The sequence below is a fragment of the Poromitra crassiceps genome (assembly GCF_964638095.1).
Source record: "Poromitra crassiceps genome assembly, chromosome: 15".
Taxonomy (NCBI): domain Eukaryota; kingdom Metazoa; phylum Chordata; class Actinopteri; order Beryciformes; family Melamphaidae; genus Poromitra; species Poromitra crassiceps.
The window spans coordinates 2,725,506-2,750,083 of record NC_139634.1 but is presented as its reverse complement, the minus strand read 5'-3'; the positions used below and the strand labels follow the sequence as shown (position 1 = coordinate 2,750,083).

At 42.6% G+C, this 24,578-nt stretch overlaps 1 protein-coding gene across 2 annotated transcripts in view; it reads left to right on the top strand.

Annotated features, from left to right (window-relative positions):
* csnk1a1 (casein kinase 1, alpha 1) overlaps positions 1–24,578 on the top strand; it is a 65,460-nt gene that overhangs the window by 3,744 nt on the left and 37,138 nt on the right. For both annotated transcript variants that reach the window (XM_083652402.1, XM_083652401.1), the window contains exons 3-4: positions 9,591–9,717; positions 11,849–11,947. In XM_083652402.1, the coding sequence (XP_083508528.1) occupies positions 9,591–9,717; positions 11,849–11,947 (226 nt within the window). The remainder of the gene's footprint in view (positions 1–9,590; positions 9,718–11,848; positions 11,948–24,578) is intronic.

The following is a 24,578-nucleotide window of genomic DNA, read 5'->3' as shown; positions in this document are numbered from 1 at the left end:
TAAAAGACAGGCTTGTCCGTTAAGAGAGTTTTTAAAATACATCTATTAAAAGATGGTTATCTTAGCCAATAACATGCTTTAGATTTTTTTATTTTATTAATGAAATAGGCTACTAGCCTACTTTTTATGAAAGACTTGGATGTGCAAATATCGCAACGCCAAACTTTCCAGCAGCAATCTCCTGAAATGGACCAAGTGATGCTGGTAAGAATAGCGCTGCTCTGTTTATTCTCAACAGAAAAACTCAGCTGATTCTACCTACATCTCTCTCTCTCCCCCCCTCCCTCACGTGTCGGGGAGGGTGAGCTACGGCTGCATGTAAACGGGAATATTAGTGGATTATAGGGCTTTTGTATTCGAATATTATTCAATTTGCATAAATATTAATACAACTTGATTATTATTATTTTTGGAATTAATATTTAATTAAAAAAAATCGTTTTTATTTTTTTGTACGGCGAATCTCGTCTGTCTTGCTCTGGCCTTGGCCAACCAGCATGTGAAAACAAATCCTTTTGTCACGTGATGAATTATTAATGTTTTCTGAGTGTGGATCTGCAGTGCATTAACGATGCTTCTCTCCCCTCTCCCTTCACACGTGTTCGTATGCATTCGCTTCAACTCGGGAGTTCTCGGCGGAGGTGTTTAGTGGAGGAGCATGTCTGTCTCGAGTGGGTCTGACTACGTGAGACTTGAGTGGAGCATACCTTCCCAAACTCTCCTCATTTCCACAGTCTTTTCTTGCTGCCCTCAGCCTCTGGTGGAATAAAATCGATCCCCTTGATCAGCCAACAATACGGTCGTTTGAGAGAGTGGACTAGGCCGCAGGCAGGCACGGTTTCCTAGGGACTGGCCGGGGAAACGGCTTCACTGCCCGGCTAAGCAAGGGTCCATTTCCGGTTTGTCCGGTCCGGTGTACGAGCCGGAACCGGTTTGATTTGACATTAACCAGCCAAACCGACAATGTATTTCTCTAATCCTACTGTCCCATTTCTACCTAACGCTGGCTTAACACAGACAGACACAGGTAACTCAGACAGACAGAGAGAGGCTGCTGACGTACAGTACATTACACAGCAAGAAGCTGTTCATTGGTCCCACATGCTGTTTTGTTGTGATAAGGTGTTCTAAACACGTTTCACTGTGCGAGCATGAAGTTGTTTGTGTTTGTGAAACGCATGTATGTCTGACTCCTGTAGCTGAGCTACAAGTAGCCACCTGACTAGGGATGGGACCGATCCAATATCGTTATCGGGTGCCGATACCGACGTAATGCATGGATCGGATTTTGCCGATCCACGTGCCGTGTGCGGCCGAGCCAGTTTTTACATGGCTCGCGCTCGCGCTGAATGAGCCCAAGTAACATGAGGCACGCCTCCGTTCCAGTCTCCAGAAATTCCATTCCACAGTTTGCAGATCGCTAGCCTGTAGCTTGTAGCAGCCAGGCCGGCCGCAGCACTGTGACTGGCTGTACACAGAGCTCAGCTGAGCGGACTGGGCTAACGTAATATGCCCGTGGCGTGAAGATATGAAATAATAGATACACGGACAACTTCTCACTAATCCATTTAGCATTCGTGTTGACTGCTGGAAGTTTACTCTGCATCTTCGAGTTACTCGAGTGTCTCCTTTCGGCTTGTGTTGTCTGTCTCTTTGGCTGCTGGCTTTCAGACAACGCAACGGAGCTCCACCACTCGGAACGACAGCTTTGCAAACATTATACGTTGCTGTCTTGCTTTTTGGTGTTAGGAGAAACATTCCAGAAGTAGAATAAACTTCCAGCAGACAACATGAAGGCTAAAGGGATTACTGTGAAGTTGTCTGTGTTGCCCTGGCTGTTGGCGTTTGCTCTCTCTCTCTCTCTCTCTCTCTCTCTCTCTCTCTCTCTCTCTCTCTCTCTCTCTCTCTCTCTCTCTCTCTCTCTCTCTCTCTCTCTCTCTCTCTCTCTCGCCCTCTCTGATGTCAGCATCAGATCATAGCAGTAACGTTAATGGTAGCCTCACATACATAGCATCATTTGCACAAATCATTTCACTAAAAATAAAGATACAAGACATATCTTGGCAAATAAATGTATATTTATTACTTTTCACAAATCATTTCAAATTGTTTTGGAAATATCTAATGACCCATTTGTTATTGTGGGATATTATGAACCAGGTACCTAACAACTAATTTTATGAAATAAAACACTAAGTAATGTATCTTAGTAGGAGCCAGCTACAGGCAGAGGGCCCTTATTTAAAACAGCAATGCCTAAATAGTGCTCATTTGATTTATAAGCACCCTCATTTGCCTTGTATATTTTTCTTCATTTTGTTTTTTGCAAGTTGTAGTTTTCTTTCATTTTTTTTTCAATTGGCCAATTTTTTGTCTGTAATCTATAGTCAAGAAAAAAATAGCGATGATATCGGAATAATATCGATATCCGCAGACATCCAAATTCAGATATCGGAATCGGATCGGAACAGAAAAAAGTGGATCGGTGCATCCCTACACTTAACCACAAGTTCCACTTCTAACGTTATGTAATAAAAGTGGATTTGTCAATGATAACGTGTTCCACTTCTAACGTTATGTAATAAAAGTGGGTTTGTCAATGAACTAAACTCAACGTTTCACTGTGCGATCATGTGTTCGTGAAACGCATGTCTGTCTTACTCCTGCTGTCAGCTGAGCTCATTGAAGCTCATCGCCTGGTTCATTGAACTTCATGAAATCCCTCGCCGTCCACCACGCTTCATGGCAGCATATCTCGTTTTCCACCATAAAGCAAGGCTTCTGTGTTGTTGTCTCTGCACGCACGATGCCATCTCCGGTCGCCTAGTATTTAATATTTATAACTTTTATGAGTGACAGCATCCAGCGATAATGGAACGTAACGTGACGTTCAACGATGCTCGTCGGGGAATCATAAATTGCCCCTGGAGTTGAATTTTTAGAATGACGTCGCAATATTTACATTATGTACTTTTAGTGTGTAATGCTTCCATGCTGTTGCTAGCGTGAGCTTGCTGCTAATTTTAGCATTTGTTTGTTTCATGGGGTTTGCCAAAGAGGGCTTGCTCAATCAAAAAAAGGTTGCATTTAACCACTTCATTTTGAACCACCTTATTGTCAAGGCACACAGGCAATTCTTAACACACATGCTCTGAGTGCAACTGCAAGCAGTAATTTACAGACATGGGGATGTTTTATTTTGATGACAGCCTTGCATTGCCAGCCTCCTAAAAAACATTTGGACAGTTCAGTTTCCACAGTTCAGACTTAATTTTTCAGTTATCGCTGCCTGCTTGTACTGTTAGCTGACGAGAGAGAGGCGTGCTGTTGGGTGATAGCAGTTCCCTCGCTGTGGTAAGAAACCCAGTCCAGTGATGGGAGTTGCAGACACTAACGTTACCTTGATGAGCAGCAGTGCTTTTGAGGTTTGCATCATTTGCGCGTGGCTCGTTAATGCCCCTGCCTCTCTCTCATGTTCAAAATATTGAATGTTTTGCGGCAACACAACCTGCATTTTGCTTGGCCAGGTTTTGGTCTGTTGCAGTTGCCCATGACATGATGTGTAGGCATGCAGCCTATTTCTCCATTAACCAAGTGGCTAGTCTGCCTACCTCCCTCACCGAGTTTATGGAATTGTGTCAGGCCACCACCAATCTAGTTTTCATGTAACGTTATTGAGCGTGTGCCTGCTTGTTAACGTTATTTCTTAGTTTCCCAAACTATGGGTCGGGAACCAATTTGGGTCGCGGACCCGTGGGGGGTGGGTCGTCATGGCAACTCATTACAGTATGTTTTTTTTTTTTCAGTTTGAGTCCCAGGGGGAGACAACATTTATCTTTTGGGTCCCAAGATGAAAAAGTTTGAGAACCCCAAACATGAATTATTCTAAACTCGGTGTAAAACATTAACGACATGAAAATATTTATGAAACCAATTCCCATGACTTTTCCCAAACTTTTTCTATAACTTTTCCAGGGCCTGGGAATTGTATTTTAAATTTGACTTTTCCAGGTTTGTCATGATCGTACGAACCCTGAAATTAGTTTGGATGTACTTGTACTGTTCAGTAATAGGGATGGGGCGGGTACTCGAGTACTCGTTTATAACGTCATTAGTCGACTAGTGAAACATCCTTTTGGACGATGGCAGGGTGGGGGGAATAATGAATTATTTATTAAGTTGCTGCGTTGCTGTAATTCCATTTGGCTAGCCGCTGCAATGCGTTCACGTTAATAACACACGGCAGCTGAGCTCTATGATACCAGCGGGCTTGGATAGGCTATTAGCCTCTGCTCTGTGCTAGGGCTGTGCGATTAATCGATTTTGAATCGTAATCGAATTAATTAGTTAGGACGATGTTAAAAAAATGAAAATCGTAAAATCGTTTTTTTTATTTTTTTTTTTATTTTTTTTTTATTATTATTATTATTATTATTTTTTTTTTTTTAATTTTCACTTTAACTAGGGTAAGTACGTTACGCGGGGCGGCTCTCTCTCATGTTTGCATGCTGCTACTTGTCCATTCTCCCTGCTGTAAAGTCTCTCTAGAGGCTGTGATACTGGCTAAAGACAGCAGCGCAATGGACTTATTTCAACACCTCCGACCAAAAAGCACAGAGTGAGCACTGAGCGCAGCTTGTTGCACTGCGGGCTGTAGCCTACAAGATAACGATTGCCACAACACACTCACGCACGCACACGAACACAGACGTTATCACCGGACGATGAAACGTTACCTTTACAGTTCACATAATAACAAAACAACACGTGAGGCTACCGAGTACTGATAGATTGGCTGTATTCATGGCTGTAAGTTATCAGCCTCAGCTGACTCACCTGTCCCTGTGTGTCTGAATTTCCCCCTAACTGCTATCGCAGTTCCACGCATTCCTGTTGTGACTTTGTGTTATTCTAGTACAGATATAACTCCGAGCACGGGTGGTCGCTTAGACACTAATATAATTATCTCACGGAGGAACACGCAAATCCACCAGTGTCAAGTTAGCAAGCAACAGCCAGGAAGTTAAGCATAGCAGCGGCAAGCTAAAACAGGAAGTTGAGTTGTTCTACCTTCAGAGTAAAAGCGTAAATTGTCAATTATGGAAAAAAGAGCTCTGCAGGGCAACAAATGTTTAGAGAAGTATAATAGTATAAAAATCGAAATCGAAATCGAAAATCGAGTTTTGAGAGAAAAAATCGTCAATTTTAGTTTTAGGCAAAATCGCACAGCCCTACTCTGTGCTACAGCACAGAGCCAGGTGACTGAAGTGGGCAGTGGCTGTCACTACCAGCAATTTGAACGGCGCAAAACAAATAACATTAACGTTACAGATCCTCACCAACAACGTGTGTGTTGAATTTAACTAGCTGGCAGAAAACTGACTGAATTACTAGCTGATATAACGTTAGATTCACGTGGGCTTTTGAACCTAGAGAGAGTTTAGGATAAATGGCTAGAGAAATGCAGCTGCTGTATCTAGTATGGAGCAACTCCAACTTTCACTTTGGAAACAGGCAAGTTAAATTCACAGTTGAAGACTTGTACTCACTTTGGGTTGAAAACAGGAAAGAACGTGAAGTTTCTTTGTCTTAAAAAGTTTTCACAACACAGCCGACTTCACACCCGCGGGGGACGCGCCCGCGGCATTAAACAATCGCACCCAGTTCAGAGAAGCAGTGGAGTGGAGGAGGAGGTGGGGGAGTGGAGGCTTCCCTGAACTGAACTGGATGCGCTTGTTTAATGCCGCCGGCGCGTCCCGGTAAGTGGACTTGGCCTTTTTTATTATTAAAACGGCACAATTAAAACGGCCACACTTGCGTGCCTTAACCCATTGATACCTGATGCAGCATTTGTGTTTGTATCCCTTTAAGACCGCGAACCGCGCTAACGCGGTTCGCGGTCTTAAAGGGATACGCAAACAAATGAGGGATATACACGCAAATGCTGCATCAATGGGTTAAGCGCAAATTATGCTCAAGCGGAATCGCCGGCGCCGAGGGGGTCGCCGCAGCCTGCCGTCCTATCGGCGCAGCTCGGCGGAGGGTGCGTGCAGCTCCTCGAAAATGTGACTCCGCTTTACCGACGGCTCCTGAACGTGTCATGTGCAGGACTGGAAAGGATGCAGTCTCACTTTAATCTTCATCACAGTGGCTCATTAACCCGCTGTACACAACGTGCACCAGTTCTGCACAAGCACTCGCGGGTCTCTTCTCCTTTTACCGACTCTCTGACTAATCTCACCGTTGTTTACATGCTTTTCAGATCGGCTAGCTAACACCCTTAGCTGTTAGCTACTTAGCTTAGCTCTCTCCCTTTCTGTAAGATGTTAATGTTTATGTTCGTTAAGCATAGCATTCATGTATATTTGCTGGAGGGGAAGAAGTCTCACGCTAGTGTTGATGTCCAGTGTGATGGCAGAGACACTGGGAAATGTGTGTTTATTTGTTGTGTCGTGTGTAACGTTAATTTGACGCGTTTGACGTATGCATGTGATTTCCCCCCCCTTCCTGTTTGTTTGAGTGTGAGAGAGGGAGAGCTGACAAAAGGAAACATGAAGCGAGTCATGCCGGCGCCTTTAGTTATAAACAATGCGCGACAATTATACTCGAATGTTCACGATATAGTCATTTACTACATCTCACGTGGCACACGCCGAGATACATCGAGTATATTCGATATATCGCCCAGCCCTACATTGACTGTATGTTAACGCTAAACAAATCCGCTGCCTCCTCCCCACGTTTGGTTTAATGTAACGACAGCTTAGACTTTCCCCTCATCTCAGAAACCTTGCGGGGCATGTATTGCAAATTGCAATAGCGTTTTGTTATCATTTGAAACTGTCAATAGCCACACTGGAGGCAGCCATCATGTCTCGCCAGCTGCTTGTGACGTCACGAGATAATAATCGCGATTATTTTCAGAGGCTGCAGCAGGCTCAGTTTTACAGCCAGAGTTTCTGGTATCATATGAAACTAGAAGACCTAAGGAATCGATTTGTACCAACCATGTCATGCTAGTTTGTCAGGAAGGTATGTAAGTAACACTTGATAGTTAGGCAAAATTTTGGCGAGGGGATTTTTTTTAAAGGGGTCCTCTTTTTCACAGCCTAATATTGACAGGTGTGTGTGTGTCCGGGTGCCTTATATGATCATTTAGCCTTTCTGCTGCTATTGCATGGTTATATCAGCTAATTTTATTTTATGGTGGGGGGGTATACGCAGTGGAAGTGGTCCCTGGGAAATTTGGTTTGGTACGTAGTGGTACTTGGACAGAAAAGTTTGGGAACCCCTGGCCTAGGTAACCTGCGGTGGATACATTTTTGTTTTAATCATCCCTCCCTGCCCCTCAATTGCCCAGTGGGCAATTTTTGTACCCAAGATCACTGTTTTTAGGGCATTCTGTGATTTTTGGGGGGACATTTCTGCCCTGGCCCCTGCCTAATTTCCGGCACTGCATGATGCATGAATGTTTTCTTATGTTTCTCTTATATTTCAGGGTATCCGCGGGGTCTTGAAAAGTATTAAAAGTTAATAAATCAATTTAGGGAAAATTAAGGCCCTTAAAAAGTATTAAAAAGTAGGGATGCACCATAATTATCGGACCGATAAATTATCGGCCGATATGGCCATTTTGCGTTATTATTTATTATTCCGATAATGGCCTTTTTCAGATAAATTAACAGCCGATAATCAGGCTTTGTTTTTGCCTCGGAAGTGGAGCTATTCTTGTCGCACGCTCGTGACGTCGCAGCTGCCTGGCCAAACATGGCTGCCGCCAGTATGTTGCTGCTTTTCAGTTTCAGATGATCACGAGTCACAACGCTGTTGCAATTTGCAATCCATGTCCCGCACGGGTTCCGAGAGGAGGGGAAATGTCTAAGCTGCCATTACGTTAAACCAAACCTGGCGATGATGCAGCGGATTTGTTTGTTGTTTACTTTAGCTGTTGTCTTTAGCGAGTGTTAGCTTGTGTAGCACGGCCTACACTTCAGGCCACCCTGCTTGGCAGACAAACTGCTTGTGATCAAACAGCCCCGCAAAAGCACTTCATACTCACAGAGCTGACGTAAACATATAGAAACCTGATAGAAACTAATGGAAACCCCTTTACCCGAAATGAAACGCCCAGGGATTGTCTGAAACAACCCGCTAACGTTAAGCTAGTCTTAACACCAGACCCATGAGAGTTCTTACGCTGATACACTACGTTACTGCATGCTGCAGAGCTCTCTCTGGGTCTGGGACACTTTCCCTCAGAGGGCTGGTTATGGGAGGGAACCGTTCACTTGGCCAGTCATATGCCAGTGATGGCTTCAGTCCTCTCCAATCAGTCATCAAACGACTTTGCATCAGACAACACGGGAGGCGCAGCCCATTTTTCGAACCGCTCTCTCATCAGTGCTACGACCTGTCACTCATTCAATTTCAACCCGCCTTCAAAACCAGCAGTGGCTGTGAACTGGCACAGACTCACTTATGTACTATGCAGAGCGCAGCCATTCAACATAATATTTGAGTCTGGGGAGAGACTAACGTTAAGCTAACCGCACTAGCCGGGAGTCCCACTATAAACCAAAGGGACTTTGGAGTTGAGGTAACGCTAGCTAGATTCAGATTCAGATTTATTTTGCCCCCCACACACACAAACAGTTGACATGTAGATCAACATCAAGATACAATTGTGTGGAGTGCCAGGTCTCCAAAGAAGCTACTTAAAGCTTGTAGCAGGAGCCTGAGCAAAGACTTAAAACACAACTTAAATACATTTTTTTTTTTTTTTTTTTTCAGCTGCTGGACGGAGCCCTCTTTTTGGAGACCAATAATAAGGAAAACAAATGCGCACATTACATAAAAAGCATCCGTCAACATCACATAGTGTCTTTTCTTTAATCTGGTGGCAGCATTTTTCAGTAAAGAGCAAAACGACACGGATGGTTTATAGTTCCTGCCCCATTCAATGGAGCCAGGCTACAGTTCACAGAGAACTGGCACAAATGCTCGATATTGTATCATGGCAGACTTTGTGATATCAGATGATCTATATCAGTGGTTCTCAAATGGGGGTCCGTGGCACTTTGCCAGGGGGTCCGCGAAAAGTTTTCAGAAAAATAAAAACTTTTTTTGTTGTTGCAAAAGCTTCATAGTTCAACGAAAATATTGTATTCTTTAAATCTAAAATGGTTCATGGATTATATTCTAATCTAACAAACCTATCAATTTAAAAGTCAAGCACGTTACCGTGGAAACAATTCAGCTTAGCCACAAATCAGAATGAGGGGGTCCCCGGTATATTTTCTATCTTGTAAGTGGTCCTTGGCTGAAAAACATTTGAGAACCTCTGATCTATATAATATATCGTGATGAAACTTGTGATTTACACCTCTATCGCTGATGCGATGAAAGTGGCGCTGACGTCTTAAAATATATTTAAAAGGGCAAAAAAAAAAAAGGTCTTAAAAGGTATTGAATTTAACTTCAGGATTCCTGCATCCTGTATTTAATGCATTAAGAGCAAAGTAAGAAAATCCTATGTGGGATTGTTGAAAGGTGCACTGACAGCCAGTCTGTTCTCTCCCTTGTTGTGGCAGGTGGTATGGGCAGGAGAAGGACTATAACGTCCTAGTCATGGACCTACTGGGACCCAGTCTGGAGGACCTGTTCAACTTCTGCTCTCGTCGCTTCACCATGAAGACGGTTCTTATGCTCGCAGACCAGGTACACACACTCGCACAAACTCACAGACCAGCGTTTCCGCTAGAAAAAAACGGTGCCGGTCAACATGTCCGGCATGATTTCAGTTTCAATTGGAATAAATTCCGGTCAAATATTAGATCTGTGTTTATTGAGCTTAAAAATGATATGATAGTGGACTATAGCCTATAATCTCAATATTCCCTGCACCAACCATGCTTGTATGACCGGGCAATCAAATGGAACAACGCGAAATGCAAGCTTCAGGGTTAATTAATTTCTCCGTGCCGTGCAGTGTCAACTTTGATAGACGCTGCCTTGCATGCTGAGTCTCAGAAACGGCCCCCAAATTCCCCCGAATTTTGGAGCCCCCAGTGGAATTCGCAGAGGGTTGTTAAAATGACGAGTGAGAAAAACAAAAGCATAGTCGCCTGAAAAAATAGGGCTCAACTCAAGACCATGGACATAGCCCAGGGGTCCCCAACCTTCAACTCAAGACCATGGACATAGCCCAGGGGTCCCCAACCTTCAACTCAAGACCATGGACATAGCCCAGGGGTCCCCAACCTTCAACTCAAGACCATGGACATAGCCCAGGGGTCCCCAACCTTCAACTCAAGACCATGGACATAGCCCAGGGGTCCCCAACCTTCAACTCAAGAACATGGACATAGCCCAGGGGTCCCCAACCTTTTTTGGCTTGTGACCCTACTTTGACGTCACAAAAATCTAGGGGCCCGAGACATTCAAATTCCGGTACACCATCGATAATATCATCAGTGACATTGTCAGTGATGTCACATAGTATGCTTCTTTCCCCCCCCGCAGAATTCGGACTTTAATCTCAGAATTACATTACATTACGTCATTTACATTACGTCTTTGTCCAAAGCGACTTACAATATCACAATTTGTCAACAGTACAGAAAACAACTATGCAACACAATCACTGACAGCTAAGATATTTTGATAGACTAGCACCATGTAGGAGGTAGTTAGAGAAGGAATAAGTAACATGTAGCATTAGTAGGTTTGAGTTTTGTTTTTTTACTGTAATCTCAGAATTCTGACTTTATTCTCAGAATCCTGATTTACAATGTTGATTGAGGCTATGGTCGATTGATGGAAGCCTTTATTAGTAATGTCTGCATCACTGTTTGGATCTCACCTGCAATTACCACTCATCGCCATAGGTCTCATCCAAGAGAACAAAACCAAAATCTTAGAGATTATCACTTTAAACTCAGAACTCAAATAAATTAAATTTAAAACATCACAAGTGACTCTAATCATCTTCGGTAGTACAGTATTAAATTGTGTTTTTTTGTTGTTGTTTTTTAAGAAATTTCAGGTGACCCTATTTGAATTCTAGGTGACCCCACTTGTGGTCGCGACCCTAAGGTTGGGAACCACTGCGTTACTCCCACATGAGCTGTGTCATTCGGCATTTTCCAACCCAGTGACTGTGACTCACACTTGGACTCCAGAACGCTAGATTTTGGTGCTCAAAGGTCAAAGTTCAATGTCACTGTGACCTCACACAACCGCTCGTTTCGCTTTGATGGAATTTCATCCAATTTTCCACAAAACGTCCACTTGGACTCAAGTATGAACTGATTACATTTTGGTGGTCTAAGGTCAAGGTCACTGACCTCACAGACGCCATTTTCAAGCTCTGTAACGCCATATCTCAGTAACACCTTGACCAAATTTCTTCACATTTGGCTCAAATGTCAAAGTCTGGACAGACATGGATGTCCACTGCTGACTTGTTGGCGGAGTCATATATCCGCGGTGTGGTCGTTCTACTTTTAAATGCATGTTTCAAAAGTTTGATCGTGGCAGTTCTTTGTAAGTACATTAAACACACATGCTCACGTTTTTGTGTATCTGTTGGTGGGCTATTTTTGATGATTTTTACGACATTTATGGGTCTCGTTAAAAAAAATCCTCCGTGAGCAACCCCCCAAAGAAAGTCAATAAATGTGATCTGTTTGTTATTTTTCCAATGATGACCAGTACATTATCCCTTACTTAAACATCTGTATTGGAAATGTGACCCTTTTACAAATCTGTCATTTGTCTTAAATGACGTGGTTTATTCATAAAAAAAAATTAATACTAATTTTTTTAACTGTGTCCTTTGTGTCCTCAGATGATCAGCAGAATTGAGTATGTCCACACAAAGAACTTCATCCACAGAGACATCAAACCAGACAACTTCCTCATGGGCATCGGCCGTCACTGTAACAAGGTGAGACATTACACGTCTGGAGATTAACTTCATTTAAAACTTGTCCTAGATCTATACAGAAACAAGGTGAGAGCCATTTATTTTATTTATTTATTTGCACATTTAAAAAATGGAAACTGACTAAATGAAAATTACAAAATAATGTGTGGGTAGAGACAGGAAAGCGTAGATGCGCCTTATACAGGGTCTCTACCTCAGTATAGACGGGAAAGCCTAGATGGGCCTTATACCGGGTCTCTACCTCAGAAAACCAATATTAATAATAATCCGTACAAAGCATACATACATACATGACACGCTTGGAAAGAGCCAAAACCACGCCCACTTCTGCTTTAGGCATACCAACCAAGGGATTTCATCTGCCATTCTTTTGTCCATAGACATTTAGTAAAATGCATATAAAAATAGTTTTACTAGATCAAAACCAAGCGATTCAGGAGAGACCATACATTTCACTCAGGCCAAAACTTTTTTTTTCAATGTTCTATGGTCTCTCGTGATTCTAAATATAGCTGAATCGCTTGGTTTGACCAAGTAAAACTATTATCATACGCACTTTACGAAATGTCTATGGAAAAAATAAATGGTGGATGAAATCCCTTGGTTCTTATGCCTAAAGCGGAAGTGGACGTGGCTTTGGCTCTCTATAGATATGGATTATCCTAGGAAAGATTGGTGGTTGTTTTTCAGTTAACTTGATAGTCCTGTCCCATAGCTGTTGACTAAGTCATCTGATCTTTATAATGTTAGTCATCTCACCATGTTGATGTCAGATCCAGACTTATTGGCTCTACAGAAGATTCTCTGTTAATGGCTCTGATTTGGTCTATACCAGGGGTTTTCAAAGTGGGAGGCGGGCCTCCCCACGGGGGCTCCAAACAGTTTCAGGGGAGGCTTAGTGAATTGAAGTGAAAACATGACATTAATTATGAAAAGGAAATCACATAGAATAGCCTAAATGTGTGTGATTTGGTTAAAAAGATAGTTCAGAGATACTATTGGGGAACTTTAAGGCCTGGAATTAGGGCTAGCGTCAGTTCAGTTAAATTATTTTGAAAATGGAAATGGAAACAGTTTCTCCACTGACAGAAAGTTCACTCACATTCATTATTGTGCATTGATGAATGATTCCTTAGGATTTATAAGACCGCTTTCTCATGGAAGCTTTTTTTTATACCAATATTTAAATGAAAATCAAATTCTTCCTGAATTGATAGAATTTAAGCCAGTGTTGAAAATGACACCTGCTTATTGTGTCAGCTGGTTTCCGTGTTACTAATGGCGTGTACTGATCACACAACTGAAAGTACTGTACATCCCAAATCCCAATGCATATAAACTGATTAATAATGATAAATAAATGAGGGGGAGAAAAATCTCACCAGCCTGCCTGAAGTTTGAAGCTTTCATATTTAGTTAGACTTTTCCCCCCTTAATAGTCCACTAGATGAATAAAAAAGAATCCGCACAGATTGATAGAGCAAAACAATGAAATGTAAATTTCTAAATTCTTGCTGGACAAATGCCTCGTTCATTTCATATTGGAGGACATATTTACCATTTAGGTCAGCATCCTAGTGCCATTTACAAGTAGGACATGTGGGAAGGTTTTTGTAGTTTTTGATATCTCCCACTTTGTCACCAATTCGAAGTATGTCAAGCGGCAATGTCGTCAGGGGTGGCCAAACTTTTTGGGTTGTGGGCCGCATACAGAAAAATATAAGGAGACCAGAAAACCCTTGTGCCATCAACATTTTTATTTCTACCTAAATAAATATATGACGCATAGTTTATTGATGTGCTCACCTATTACAATGGGTATTTCTGTATGTTTAGGGTTAGGGTTTGGCCACCCCTGGTCAAGATAATTAAAAACAAAACTCACCAGTGTGTGCACACCAATACAATCAACACTACTTACACAAAGCAAGCAATATCTGCTCTTTATTTTACATTAATACCTAATAATTAATGAGTGTGTTGCAAACAGTTAAACACATGAAATCCTCTGAGTTGTAGTAACAAGATGCCATCCTGTTCTTCCACTTCTTCAGATATGACCTGGCGCCAATAACCATTTAAGGCTGGTGGTTTAGATCTGTCACTCTTAAAATGGGATAGCCAGATAAGATCTGCCTGTCAAATTAACATGATCTTAGTGAAATCTCATCAGTTGTTTTCAGACTACTATACACAGGTACAACTACCAAGAACCATAACAACCAGGCTAGCATTGTAGGTCATCTGTCAAGCACGGGAGTGTGGTCCCATTTGGTACAAATAATAAATAATCTTTATAAGTATTTTGTGGAAAATGAGAGGGGGAACAAGAATCTAACTCCCCTCTTGTTAAAGGGCAACTTGCCCCCTCATGTTAAGGACATTCTTCGAGGTAACCAAGCTAGTCTCTAAAGAGGTCTCTCTCTCTGCATGCATTGGTTCTCTGCCTAACCACAGAACAACACAATCATCCACAGCTTTGTTTTCTGCTGATTGTTGACATTTGTTTGATCTGGTCAGTGGTGTGTAGGCCACTGTATAATCAAGTTGCCTGAACATAACGAGGTATATTCTGTACCTCCTCATTCTGAGCCCTTGCAGACAGGCAACATTTGGCTAAGTTAAAGCAGAGACGATGGATTATAGAGACTTTGACATCCAGTCACTTCCTGTATCTGTGTCACGTGGGTTTCTCCACTGCCACGCCCCCTTAGGAGACTAACAGCAGGTCCTGAGTCTATTGGAGTCAGTAGCCCCTTTTACACAGCATGTAAAAGCCGTGATCGTTGTGGGACTATTATGTCTCGCCTCCGGTGTAAAAGTCACAGGGACGGAATGGCGAGTCATTTTGTTACGCCTTTCGTTATGCCAATGGAGGTAATATCAGGCCTGCACTGTTGAGAGCTGCTCCGCAGAGCCTACATCGGCGATGTTTCGTTTATAGCCTACACTATCCTACACAAAATATATTAATTTAGGCTATTTAATAGGAGGAGCTGTAATTTGTAATTTGAGTTTATTTTAATACAACTCAAATTGTGCGGAGATGGGATTCTTTTCACCGGACTTGGTGACCGGCATCATTTTAATTTGCTGGACTTTGATTAATTATAGCGGTCCGGCAATTACCGGATAAAGGAAACTCATCGGCGCCCATGGTTCACGCCTCATTTCAATCCGGGAGGGGTGGATGCTATGTAAAAGCACTCCGGGGCGGAAATATGGCGGGCTGCTTGGTTCTGTGTAAAAGTGCAGAGGGGGCCTAATGGCGGATCTTCTTTACACCAATATTGCGGGATTTCTGTGTAAAAGTGGCTAATGGGGGAAGTGAACCTGATCTCAGATTGTGACAGATTATTTCACCCCATAGTCATCAAAGTAAATATTGGGCCCATTTTCCACAAGCCACATATCTTAACATTCTGACACAAAAATTGCATATTTCAGACCGACGGATGAGGAAAAAATTTACTTTGTTCAAACCTGTCTGCCTCAGCAACAAACTCTCGCGAGATTTGGCAACAGGAGCTCACATTAGCTAAAGCGAATTGATTGATTTTATTATGGATATAAAAGACAACAAAATCCAAGGGATAAACATGTATCAAGTGCGGACACTTATTTCCAACATGGTCCCTGGTCTTAGAAAACAGGACATACAGTAACACATAACATCAAATAAACAATACAGATCAATCAAGAATAAAAAGAAACAAGAGATACAAGCAACACAAGTTCAAAAACCATTTAAACGAAAGGCTCAGCATGTTACTCTAGCGTACGCAAGAATTTTTCAGAAGGTTCTTAAAACCGTTCAAAGAATTTGCAGACTTAATTTCGTTAGGAATCTTGTTCCACTCCGCCCATATAGAGGAATGTACTTCTCCCCACCTTGCTTTTTAGAGTGAGTAGTTTCAAGTCCGCTACACTAGCTCTCGTGTTCAGGCTATGAGTGTCCCGAACAAACTGAAAGTACTTAGTAAAGTCATTTGGACAAAGGTCATGCAATATTTTATAGACCATGATGAGTTTTAACTGTTGAACTCTACTTTCAACGGGGAGCCAATTCAACTCTTTGAAATGAATTGGGCTAATGTGCGTTCTTGAACTGAGGATAAGGATAACCCCCATTAGTTTGTTTTGAGCTTTTTGAAGCCTGTCTTTTGATCTATTAGTTACACCACTGTACCAGGATATACAGGTGTATTCATAGCGCCATTGAATTAAAGACGTAGCTAAAACCCTCATACTCTTCTTGTCAAGGAACTTAGATATTCTTACCAAATACTTTGTCCTTGAGTGGATCTTCCCATTGACAGAGAGGGCCATAGCCTCACTCATCATACACTGATCCAATTGACTTCCCAGATACGTTAACACAAAAACAATTCTGTAACTTAGAACCGTTACATTCCACCAGAAAACTGGGTTGGTCCCTTAATTTAGGCTTTGTTTCAAAAACAATACATTCAGATTTTCCTAAGTGCAGGGATAAGCTTTTTGTTGCATAACCATGTGCTACATGTGAAGTTCGCTGATGTAGTAGCTAAATCTGTGGTTGTGGTTCAGGGAATATTGTAGTTACAACTAGATTGAGCTCACAAAGGGGCAGCTTTGTGTTTATATGTGTGGTGTGTGTGGTAGGGTTGTGCTGATTGGCGATCGGATCGTATATTGCTGACTCAGTGGCTGAAATGACGATTGATTTTCCCGCCGATCTCGATCGCCCCCGCGTGTGACTGCTGCCTGAGAGCAGAGATGTGACGCAGCAGTGTGACTGAGTGTGTGTTCTTCAGAGTATTAGTGAATAAGTGCTACTCCTACTGTATATTTTAACATGTTTCTGATGTCTGCAATAGGGCTGTGAATCTTCACTGGCCTCACGATTCGATTCGATTACGATTCAGAGGGCTACGATTCGATTCGATAACGATTATCGATGCATCTCGATGCATCTTAAATCGATGCATCACTTTTTTTCCCGAATACACGATTTTTTTTCTCACTTTCTTTTTTCTCACTGTGTGGCTACTTTTAAAATAATAGTGCATTTAGAATTGCATTGTATTATGATTCATAATTAAAATAAACAACTGCATGTACTTCCATTATATTTAATTTGATTATATAATTATTTTTTTTTATATAATCGATTTTTGACATTTGTGAATCGATGCAGAATCGTGCAGGTCCGCAGCGCGATGCATCTTATAATCGATTATTTTTGACACCCCTAGTCTTCAATAAGCCTCGTTATTAAAATCTTTAATAGAGAGCCCCAGGGATTATGTATTTTTGTAGTCGGAACGCGGAAGTCCCGGACTTCCTGGTTCTTCACTGTTTCTGCCTATGGGAATTTTGAATGGGTTTTTGCCGCGATGCTTCAAATAAGGTCTGTGGGCAACGCAAGCTTAATCAAATGTGAACCAGTGTTCAGCCGGATAATCTTCACACATGAGGACCACTTTCATGTTGTTGATGTGTGCGCTGCTGTGCACTGATTACCCCGGGCTGAACCAGGTGAGGGAAAGAGAATTTCCGTGTTCGTCCTTTGAAGTGATGACATTATTGACGTATAATATCCCCGTTGACTCAACAGTGTAGTCTCATTTAGCCGTTTGCTAGCTAGCCGCCCTTTTAACGGCATGTAAAAGCTTAAAAACTCATGAAAGTGGTCCTCATGTGTGAAGATTATCCTACTGAACACTGGTTCACGTTTGATTAAGCTTGCGTTGCCCAGATACCTTATTAGAAGCATCGCGCCAAAAACCCATTCAAAAATCCCATAGGCGAAAACAGTGAAGAACCAGGAGTGTTGGCATCGATGATTTCCGGACTCGTTCCTGGGGCTCTCTATTACAAATCTGTTTGCTGTCGCTTGTCCTTTGAGGTGTCTCATCTTGCCTATTTTCCCTTATTCTCCACATGCCGCGCCGCCTGGCATGCAAAACTAGGCTACTCTGTGCTCAGCTCCATAACAGTAACATTATATGTAGATGTAGGCAGGCACAATGACCGATGAATAAAACGTTATACCGTAGTTTTGCTCCGCTGTCAGTCATAGGCTGTAATTAATCTTCCTACCTGTCATCCAGTGCTGTCGGAGGATGAAAAAACAATCCAGTCTGTCCAAACCTTTTACCGATCTAATCTCCGTATGAGATGCAGGGACATATATCTGAGTAGCCAATGTGTTTAGAAGATCGTTCTCACTTTGTTCAGACAGTCTTGCTATAGTGTATTGTATATTTTACATGCTTGCTATATTTAAACTGCTGTGAGATTTGTTTGCGGAGATGACGGCGGGGATGAAAGTCGCTGTGTGGAGGAGAGAGGGGGAGGCTCACTTTTAAAAGACTGTAGGCTACGTGTGTCTGTGCTTTGATGCGACAATATCACTGCATCTCATGTTCAGTCAGTTTAACAAATAGCATCTTATCTTATCAACGTTACTTTTATGGAGCCGATGGTGAGCAGGCAAAAAGAATAAGAGATGAGATGAGACGTAGATCAAAGGACAAGCGGCGGCAAACAGGCTTGCAATTAGATTTTATTAAGGAAGCTCATTGCGGACATCAGAAACATGTTTAAATATAGCCTACAGTAGGCTAGTAGCATTTATTCACTGACAAATAGTCTGAACAAGTTCAACACACACTCACTGTCACACATCTCTTCTCTTTCTGCTGCCCGTCAGCGTCCACCGCACAATTGGACGATCTACCGAGGCCACTAGGCCGGAGCCGCGGGTTTTCCTAGCGACTGGCCGCGCTGCTGGCTTCTCTTCTCCCTGTAGCGTAACCCCGGTGCCGTGCCCAGTGCATGCATGTAAATAACCAAGAAGAAATATCCAATCTCCTGGTCTCATTTGCTCACGTAGGTCATATCAGAGGCATCAGTATTTCATAACCAGTTTAAAAGTCCCATGTAGGCATTTCATTTTAACGTAATATGTCCTCACCCTCTTAACCCATTGATACCTGATGCAGCATTTGCGTGTATATCCCTCATTTGTGTGTGTATCCCTTTAAGATTGCGAAACACTTGACTCGGTTTGCGGTCTTAAAGGGATACACACACAAATGCTGCATCAGGTATCAATGGGTTAAAATAATGGCCTATGTCACTTTTTGAGGTGCCATACCCACAATCCCGCACTGAATTTCAGGGCCCGAGCAGTAATCTATCGAAGCTGTGTCCTTTCTATTTTGATAGTGGTAGCTTGTGGTAGCCGTAATCTATCTAAGATGTACTCTCTCTATTCTGATAGTGGTAACTTGTGGTAGCAGTAATCTATCTAAGATGTACTCTCTCTATTCTGATAGTGGTAACTTGTGGTAGCAGTAATCTATCTAAGATGTACTCTCTCTATTCTGATAGTGGTAACTTGTGGTAGCCGTAATCTATCTAAACTGTCCTATCTATTGTGATAGTGGTAACTTGTGGTAGCAGTAATCTATCTAAGTTGTCCTATCTATTGTGATAGTGGTAACTTGTGGTAGCAGTAATCTATCTAAATTGTCCTATCTATTGTGATAGTGGTAACTTGTGGTAGCAGTACGGTAATCTATCTAAGATGTACTCTCTCTATTCTGATAGTGGTAACTTGTGGTAGCAGTAATCTATCTAAGATGTACTCTCTCTATTCTGATAGTGGTAACTTGTGGTAGCAGTAATCTATCTAAGATGTACTCTCTCTATTCTGATAGTGGTAACTTGTGGTAGCAGTAATCTATCTAAGATGTACTCTCTCTATTCTGATAGTGGTAACTTGTGGTAGCAGTAATCTATCTAAGATGTACTCTCTCTATTCTGATAGTGGTAACTTGTGGTAGCAGTAATCTATCTAAAGCAGCCGTGGGTAACATTTTTTTCCTGAGGGCCATACAGACTTACATCAAGTAAGTGAAGGGCCACACATTGGAGAATTATATCTGCCAACAACGATTTTCACAGGAGTCTCCCTATTTGTAACCCTCTCTTTTGTGATTGGTAATTTCTTGTTAATCTCCTGATATAATAGTGATACAAATCCAAGGGCTGTAGCAGATGAGATTTATTAACATAATTCTGCCTTTTATTGAGTTTTTGGGGGTTCGTTTCGTTTTTCTTTGAGTCCCCCCCTGGGGCAGCATTTAGCCCCAGGGCTGCAAGAAATGACTGTAGAACAGTCATTTCTTAAACATGAGATTACTTTTAGCCTTTTAGTCATAAAGATTATTGAAAGATAGCCTATTCCATATTCCAGACTGAAATGTTATAACAGAAGTGGAGTATTGGCCAGAATGACATGAACATTTGGACACTTATTCATACTTTTTTTTTTTTTTTAAATTAGTATTCCATCGCGGGCCAGAGGGCTGTATTTTGCCCATGTGTGATCTAAAGCCCTTTTTAGACTGGCCAGAAATCCCACTAATATCCACAAACTAGTGGCATTTTCTTCAGTCTAAAAGTTTCCAAGCCGGCCCGTTTAGCTAATAGAGTGACCCTGCAAGTGAGGTGGGTTTTTCCGCGGTGGCTCTGCTGCGGCTGACGATATATATCTTGGCGGTGGTCCAACCCGTGATTTTCCGACCTTGTTACTCCTCCTGATTTACCGCCCCTTTTCCAGCGTGAGCGTGAGATTCAGTGATTCCCACAGGCTGAAATTCGACTTTCTTAACAGTGAACTACTTTACATTGACGGAAAATGCAGAGAGAAAGTGTCTCTCGTCATGCACGAGTGCACCCCACACAGAACCAGCCCCAGGTGCATAGACTGCATCAAGTCATCAGTGAGGCTATTTACTTGTTTAAATGACATTAGTTTGAAATTTTTAGTTTCCGTTTTGTTTTGGCTGGTGGCCTGACACTGCGTCTGGACAGCAGTGAGAGAAGAAGGGAAAAAAGAGGGGAAGAGACAGCCTGCAGTGGTGGAGAAACACAGGTTGAGAGTGTTATCTAAAAGTTTAAAAGGCGATGCGGCTGCTGCTGCCCCCTGCTGCTTTCCTGGGTAACAAAAAATACATGTACTAGTGGGACTTATGATGTAAAAAAGTTATAAGCTGTGCCCCCTCTATTCTGATAGTGGTAATTTGTGGTAGCAGTAATCTATCTAAACTGTCCTCTACCTGTTCTGATAGTGGTAACTTGTGGTAGCAGTAATCCATAGAAGCTGTCCCCTCTATTATGATAGTGGTAATTTGTGGTAGCAGTAATCTATCTAAACTGTCCTCTACCTATTCTGATAGTGGTAACTTGTGGTAGCAGTAATCTATCTAAGCTGTGCCCCCTCTATTCTGATAGTGGTAACTTGTGGTAGCAGTAATCCATAGAAGCTGTCCCCTCTATTCTGATAGTGCTAACTTGTGGTAGCAGTAATGCATAGAAGCTGTCCTCTACCTATTCTGATAGTGGTAACTTGTGGTAGCAGTGATCTATAGAAACTGTGCCCTCTATTCTGATAGTGGTAACTTGTGGTAGCAGTGATCTATAGAAACTGTGCCCTCTATTCTGATAGTGGTAACTTGTGGTAGCACTAATCTATAGAAACTGTCTCCTCTATTCTGATAGTGGTAACTTGTGGTAGCACTAATCTATAGAAACTGTACCCTATTCTGATAGTGGTGGACAGAGGACAGCCATGGGCTCTCTCCCTCCCCCTGCCCCAGCCTCTCCTCTTCCTCACAGGCTTTTTCTGAGCCGTGGTGTTGCCTGTCTGCTCTGGCCTTTATTGCTGCTGTCAGACATGAACTTCAACTCAACAACGCCACGTCTATGGAGGCAAACTAAGACAGATTATGTAGGCTCTTTTTGGCACAGAGTTGATGTTTCCAGAAGAATCCTATTCCACCTGGTTTCTGCTAGATCCAAGAGCCCGGAAGATCACCTCTGTGCCACAAGAATTGTAAAGCACATCTGTGTAGATCAGCTCTGGATGTACAAAAAGACGTGCTGATCCTAGATGGACAGCAGAATTAGTTGTGTGAAAGGGAGTCAACCTTGAGGGTACAACCAGAAGTGCTGGTTGTACCCATGCTAAATGTGACTTAAAGTCGAGCTGAAATGGCATTCCAGAGTATTTAACTTCCATATTGTGACGTATTTCTGAGTGAAACGTTGATTGGAGGCGGGACCAGAGATTTAGAGGAATTTGATTGGACAACAGACTGCTAGAGAGGGGGGACAAAACATTTGGGGAGTTTGATTGGATCATTGGAAAGTGGGTGCGTCACTAGCATCAGAATAAACCAATATGGAGTCTGACAGCGATGAGTTGGATGCTAGCCCCGCTAACATTAGCCTCCATTCAGTTGTGGAGGACTCCTTCCCTCTCCCCTGTTACCAGAGCAGGCAGACGTTCCCCCTCGAGCTGCCGGGGGCAGAGACGAGGGAGAGGACGATTATTTGGTCCTGGGAGTGAGGCCGTGCATGTTTGTGCCTCCCCCCTTCCCCCACGCAGAAAAATCTTAGCTATTTAACGTTAGCTCTGCGTCAGCACCGCACAGTTGCCGGAGAATGACAGTTGGAGATTAATTGACAGCTGTCATGTCATGATATTATTGGTTGAAATTGAGTGGTAAATGCCGACGTAAGCACACTGTAGATTTCATTATAAATGAAGACAATATGGTTGAATTTTGATGTGAAAACCCAAAGACATTTTTGATTGAATTTTTTGTGATTTTTTGGGGGGCATACATTGTTAAATAGGTGCGCTCTATGACCAGGGATGTGATCTACAATAGTTAAGTCATTTTTCATTTCAGCTCGACTTTAATATGGCTAGAGGCTGTGTTGTTGTTGACCCCTGCCCCTCGTCTGTCTGCTCTAGTGTTTAGACTCGTCAGTGGGGAAGAGGAAACGAAGCTTGGCTGTTAGCTCTGCTCAGGACCCATCTTTCTCAGGATTAAACCAGGTGTGACCTATGACCTTTACCACAACACCAGTTACCTCACAACAGCAGTTGTCGCTTTGCTACCATACCTAATGGGCCATTCCATTTGTACTGGGAACTAGGAATCTCACAGTTCAACGGTCAGGAACGCCCCCTGCCCACGGATTTCTTCCGCTGATCTCAGGGGAGCCTCACTAGCCCCCAGTCGACCTCAAAATCCAAGATGGCAGGTCCGCGCTTCAATAGTAGTTAAAGTTGTAGTAAATACTGTTTATTGTTCTCCTGTCTTAATTGTGTCTCATTAAATAAGTCACACACAGAGTACTGTCTAACTTCTATCTGTGGACATGTTGCTACAGTGTCTGTATGCGTACTATACAGCGAAATACGTTGTTTATCAGTTGTTATTGCTAACAATGGCTACCCTTGCTAGAGCTAACCCTGGCTGGTTTCCCCACTGTATTAACGGAACGTGGTCAACTCGGGTGTGACGTCACTCAACTGGGATATTCCTAGTTCCCAATACAAAAGGAATGCCCCATAACTACACTTGTTCAGACTTATCCGGACCACCAGCAGCCACCTGGCCCTCATCATACCAATGTATACCTGCATCCAGTCTGCACTTTATCATGCTGGCAGAGAAAAGCATCCTTGTTCCTCAGCTTTCCTTCTAACATTTCTAGTTGACTAGCGGAATTCCATTCATATTCAGCTGCAACAAGAGGGGATGTCAACTCTTTTCATCCTTGCTGAAAGATAAGACACTTCCTATCTCTGTCACGAGATCTTTGGCCTGACAATGGTCTGAGCACCAGGTGAATCTGCAATGCATGGCTTGGTTCTCAGGTAGCGGCTTTATACAGTATACGTCCACAAAAATAGAGCTAAAACCAAAGTTTATCACAGTGATAGCTTATCACTCTGATTACGTTGATATGGACTGCAATAATCCGACTGTTGGGTCTTATTCAAAATAAGAGCATTTAGATGATGTTCAGATGAGTTCCTTATAGAATATTCCATTCACATTTCCGTTTACATGTTACACTCCCACTCCCGCATTACATCCCTACGTCTGAGTTTCCCTCCTGAATTTAACCTGAAAGTCTTTCTGTCATGTGTGTTCCATGTTAGGGACAAGATGTTAGGACTTATTTTTTACCGGTGGCAGCCATCTTTTCTTCTGTAAACATTAACAAGTTGTGCAACACACGCTGGAAGCTAGAGCATGCGTCGGACGTGTCGCTAAATGCTGGGGGTGACCCCAAATAGTTGGCGATTTGTTCGAAGGAGCCTGATTTGAAGCCTATCTCACAGTCGAATAGTCGCAAAATGTCGTTATGAAACAAGGATCATTCCATTCCGGCTATATGGGGGTGTTGAATCTTTGGTTTTGCATAGAATTGCTTGGTTCCTCCCAATAGATTGTGATATATAGCCTATTTTGGTATAAGTACCGGTAGTCACTCTCCTGAAACCTCTCTCAAAACAATGACAAAGGTTATGTGTTGAAGACTCCACAGCCGCAAGGAATTGTGGGATGGCAGCATTAGCCGCGTTAGCTTGCTATCGCGGAAGGGGGGGGAGCAAGGTCCTGAGTGCGAGTTGTGCGCTGGTGTTTTGTGTCCCCGCTCCTCCTTCAGTAGGAATGTTTCTCCTTGGTTCCTTTTATCAGCGTTTTCGGGATAGAGGCGATGAAGTCCATCTACACTCGTTCATGTGAAATGCTCCGTGTCTTTGAATAGAAGA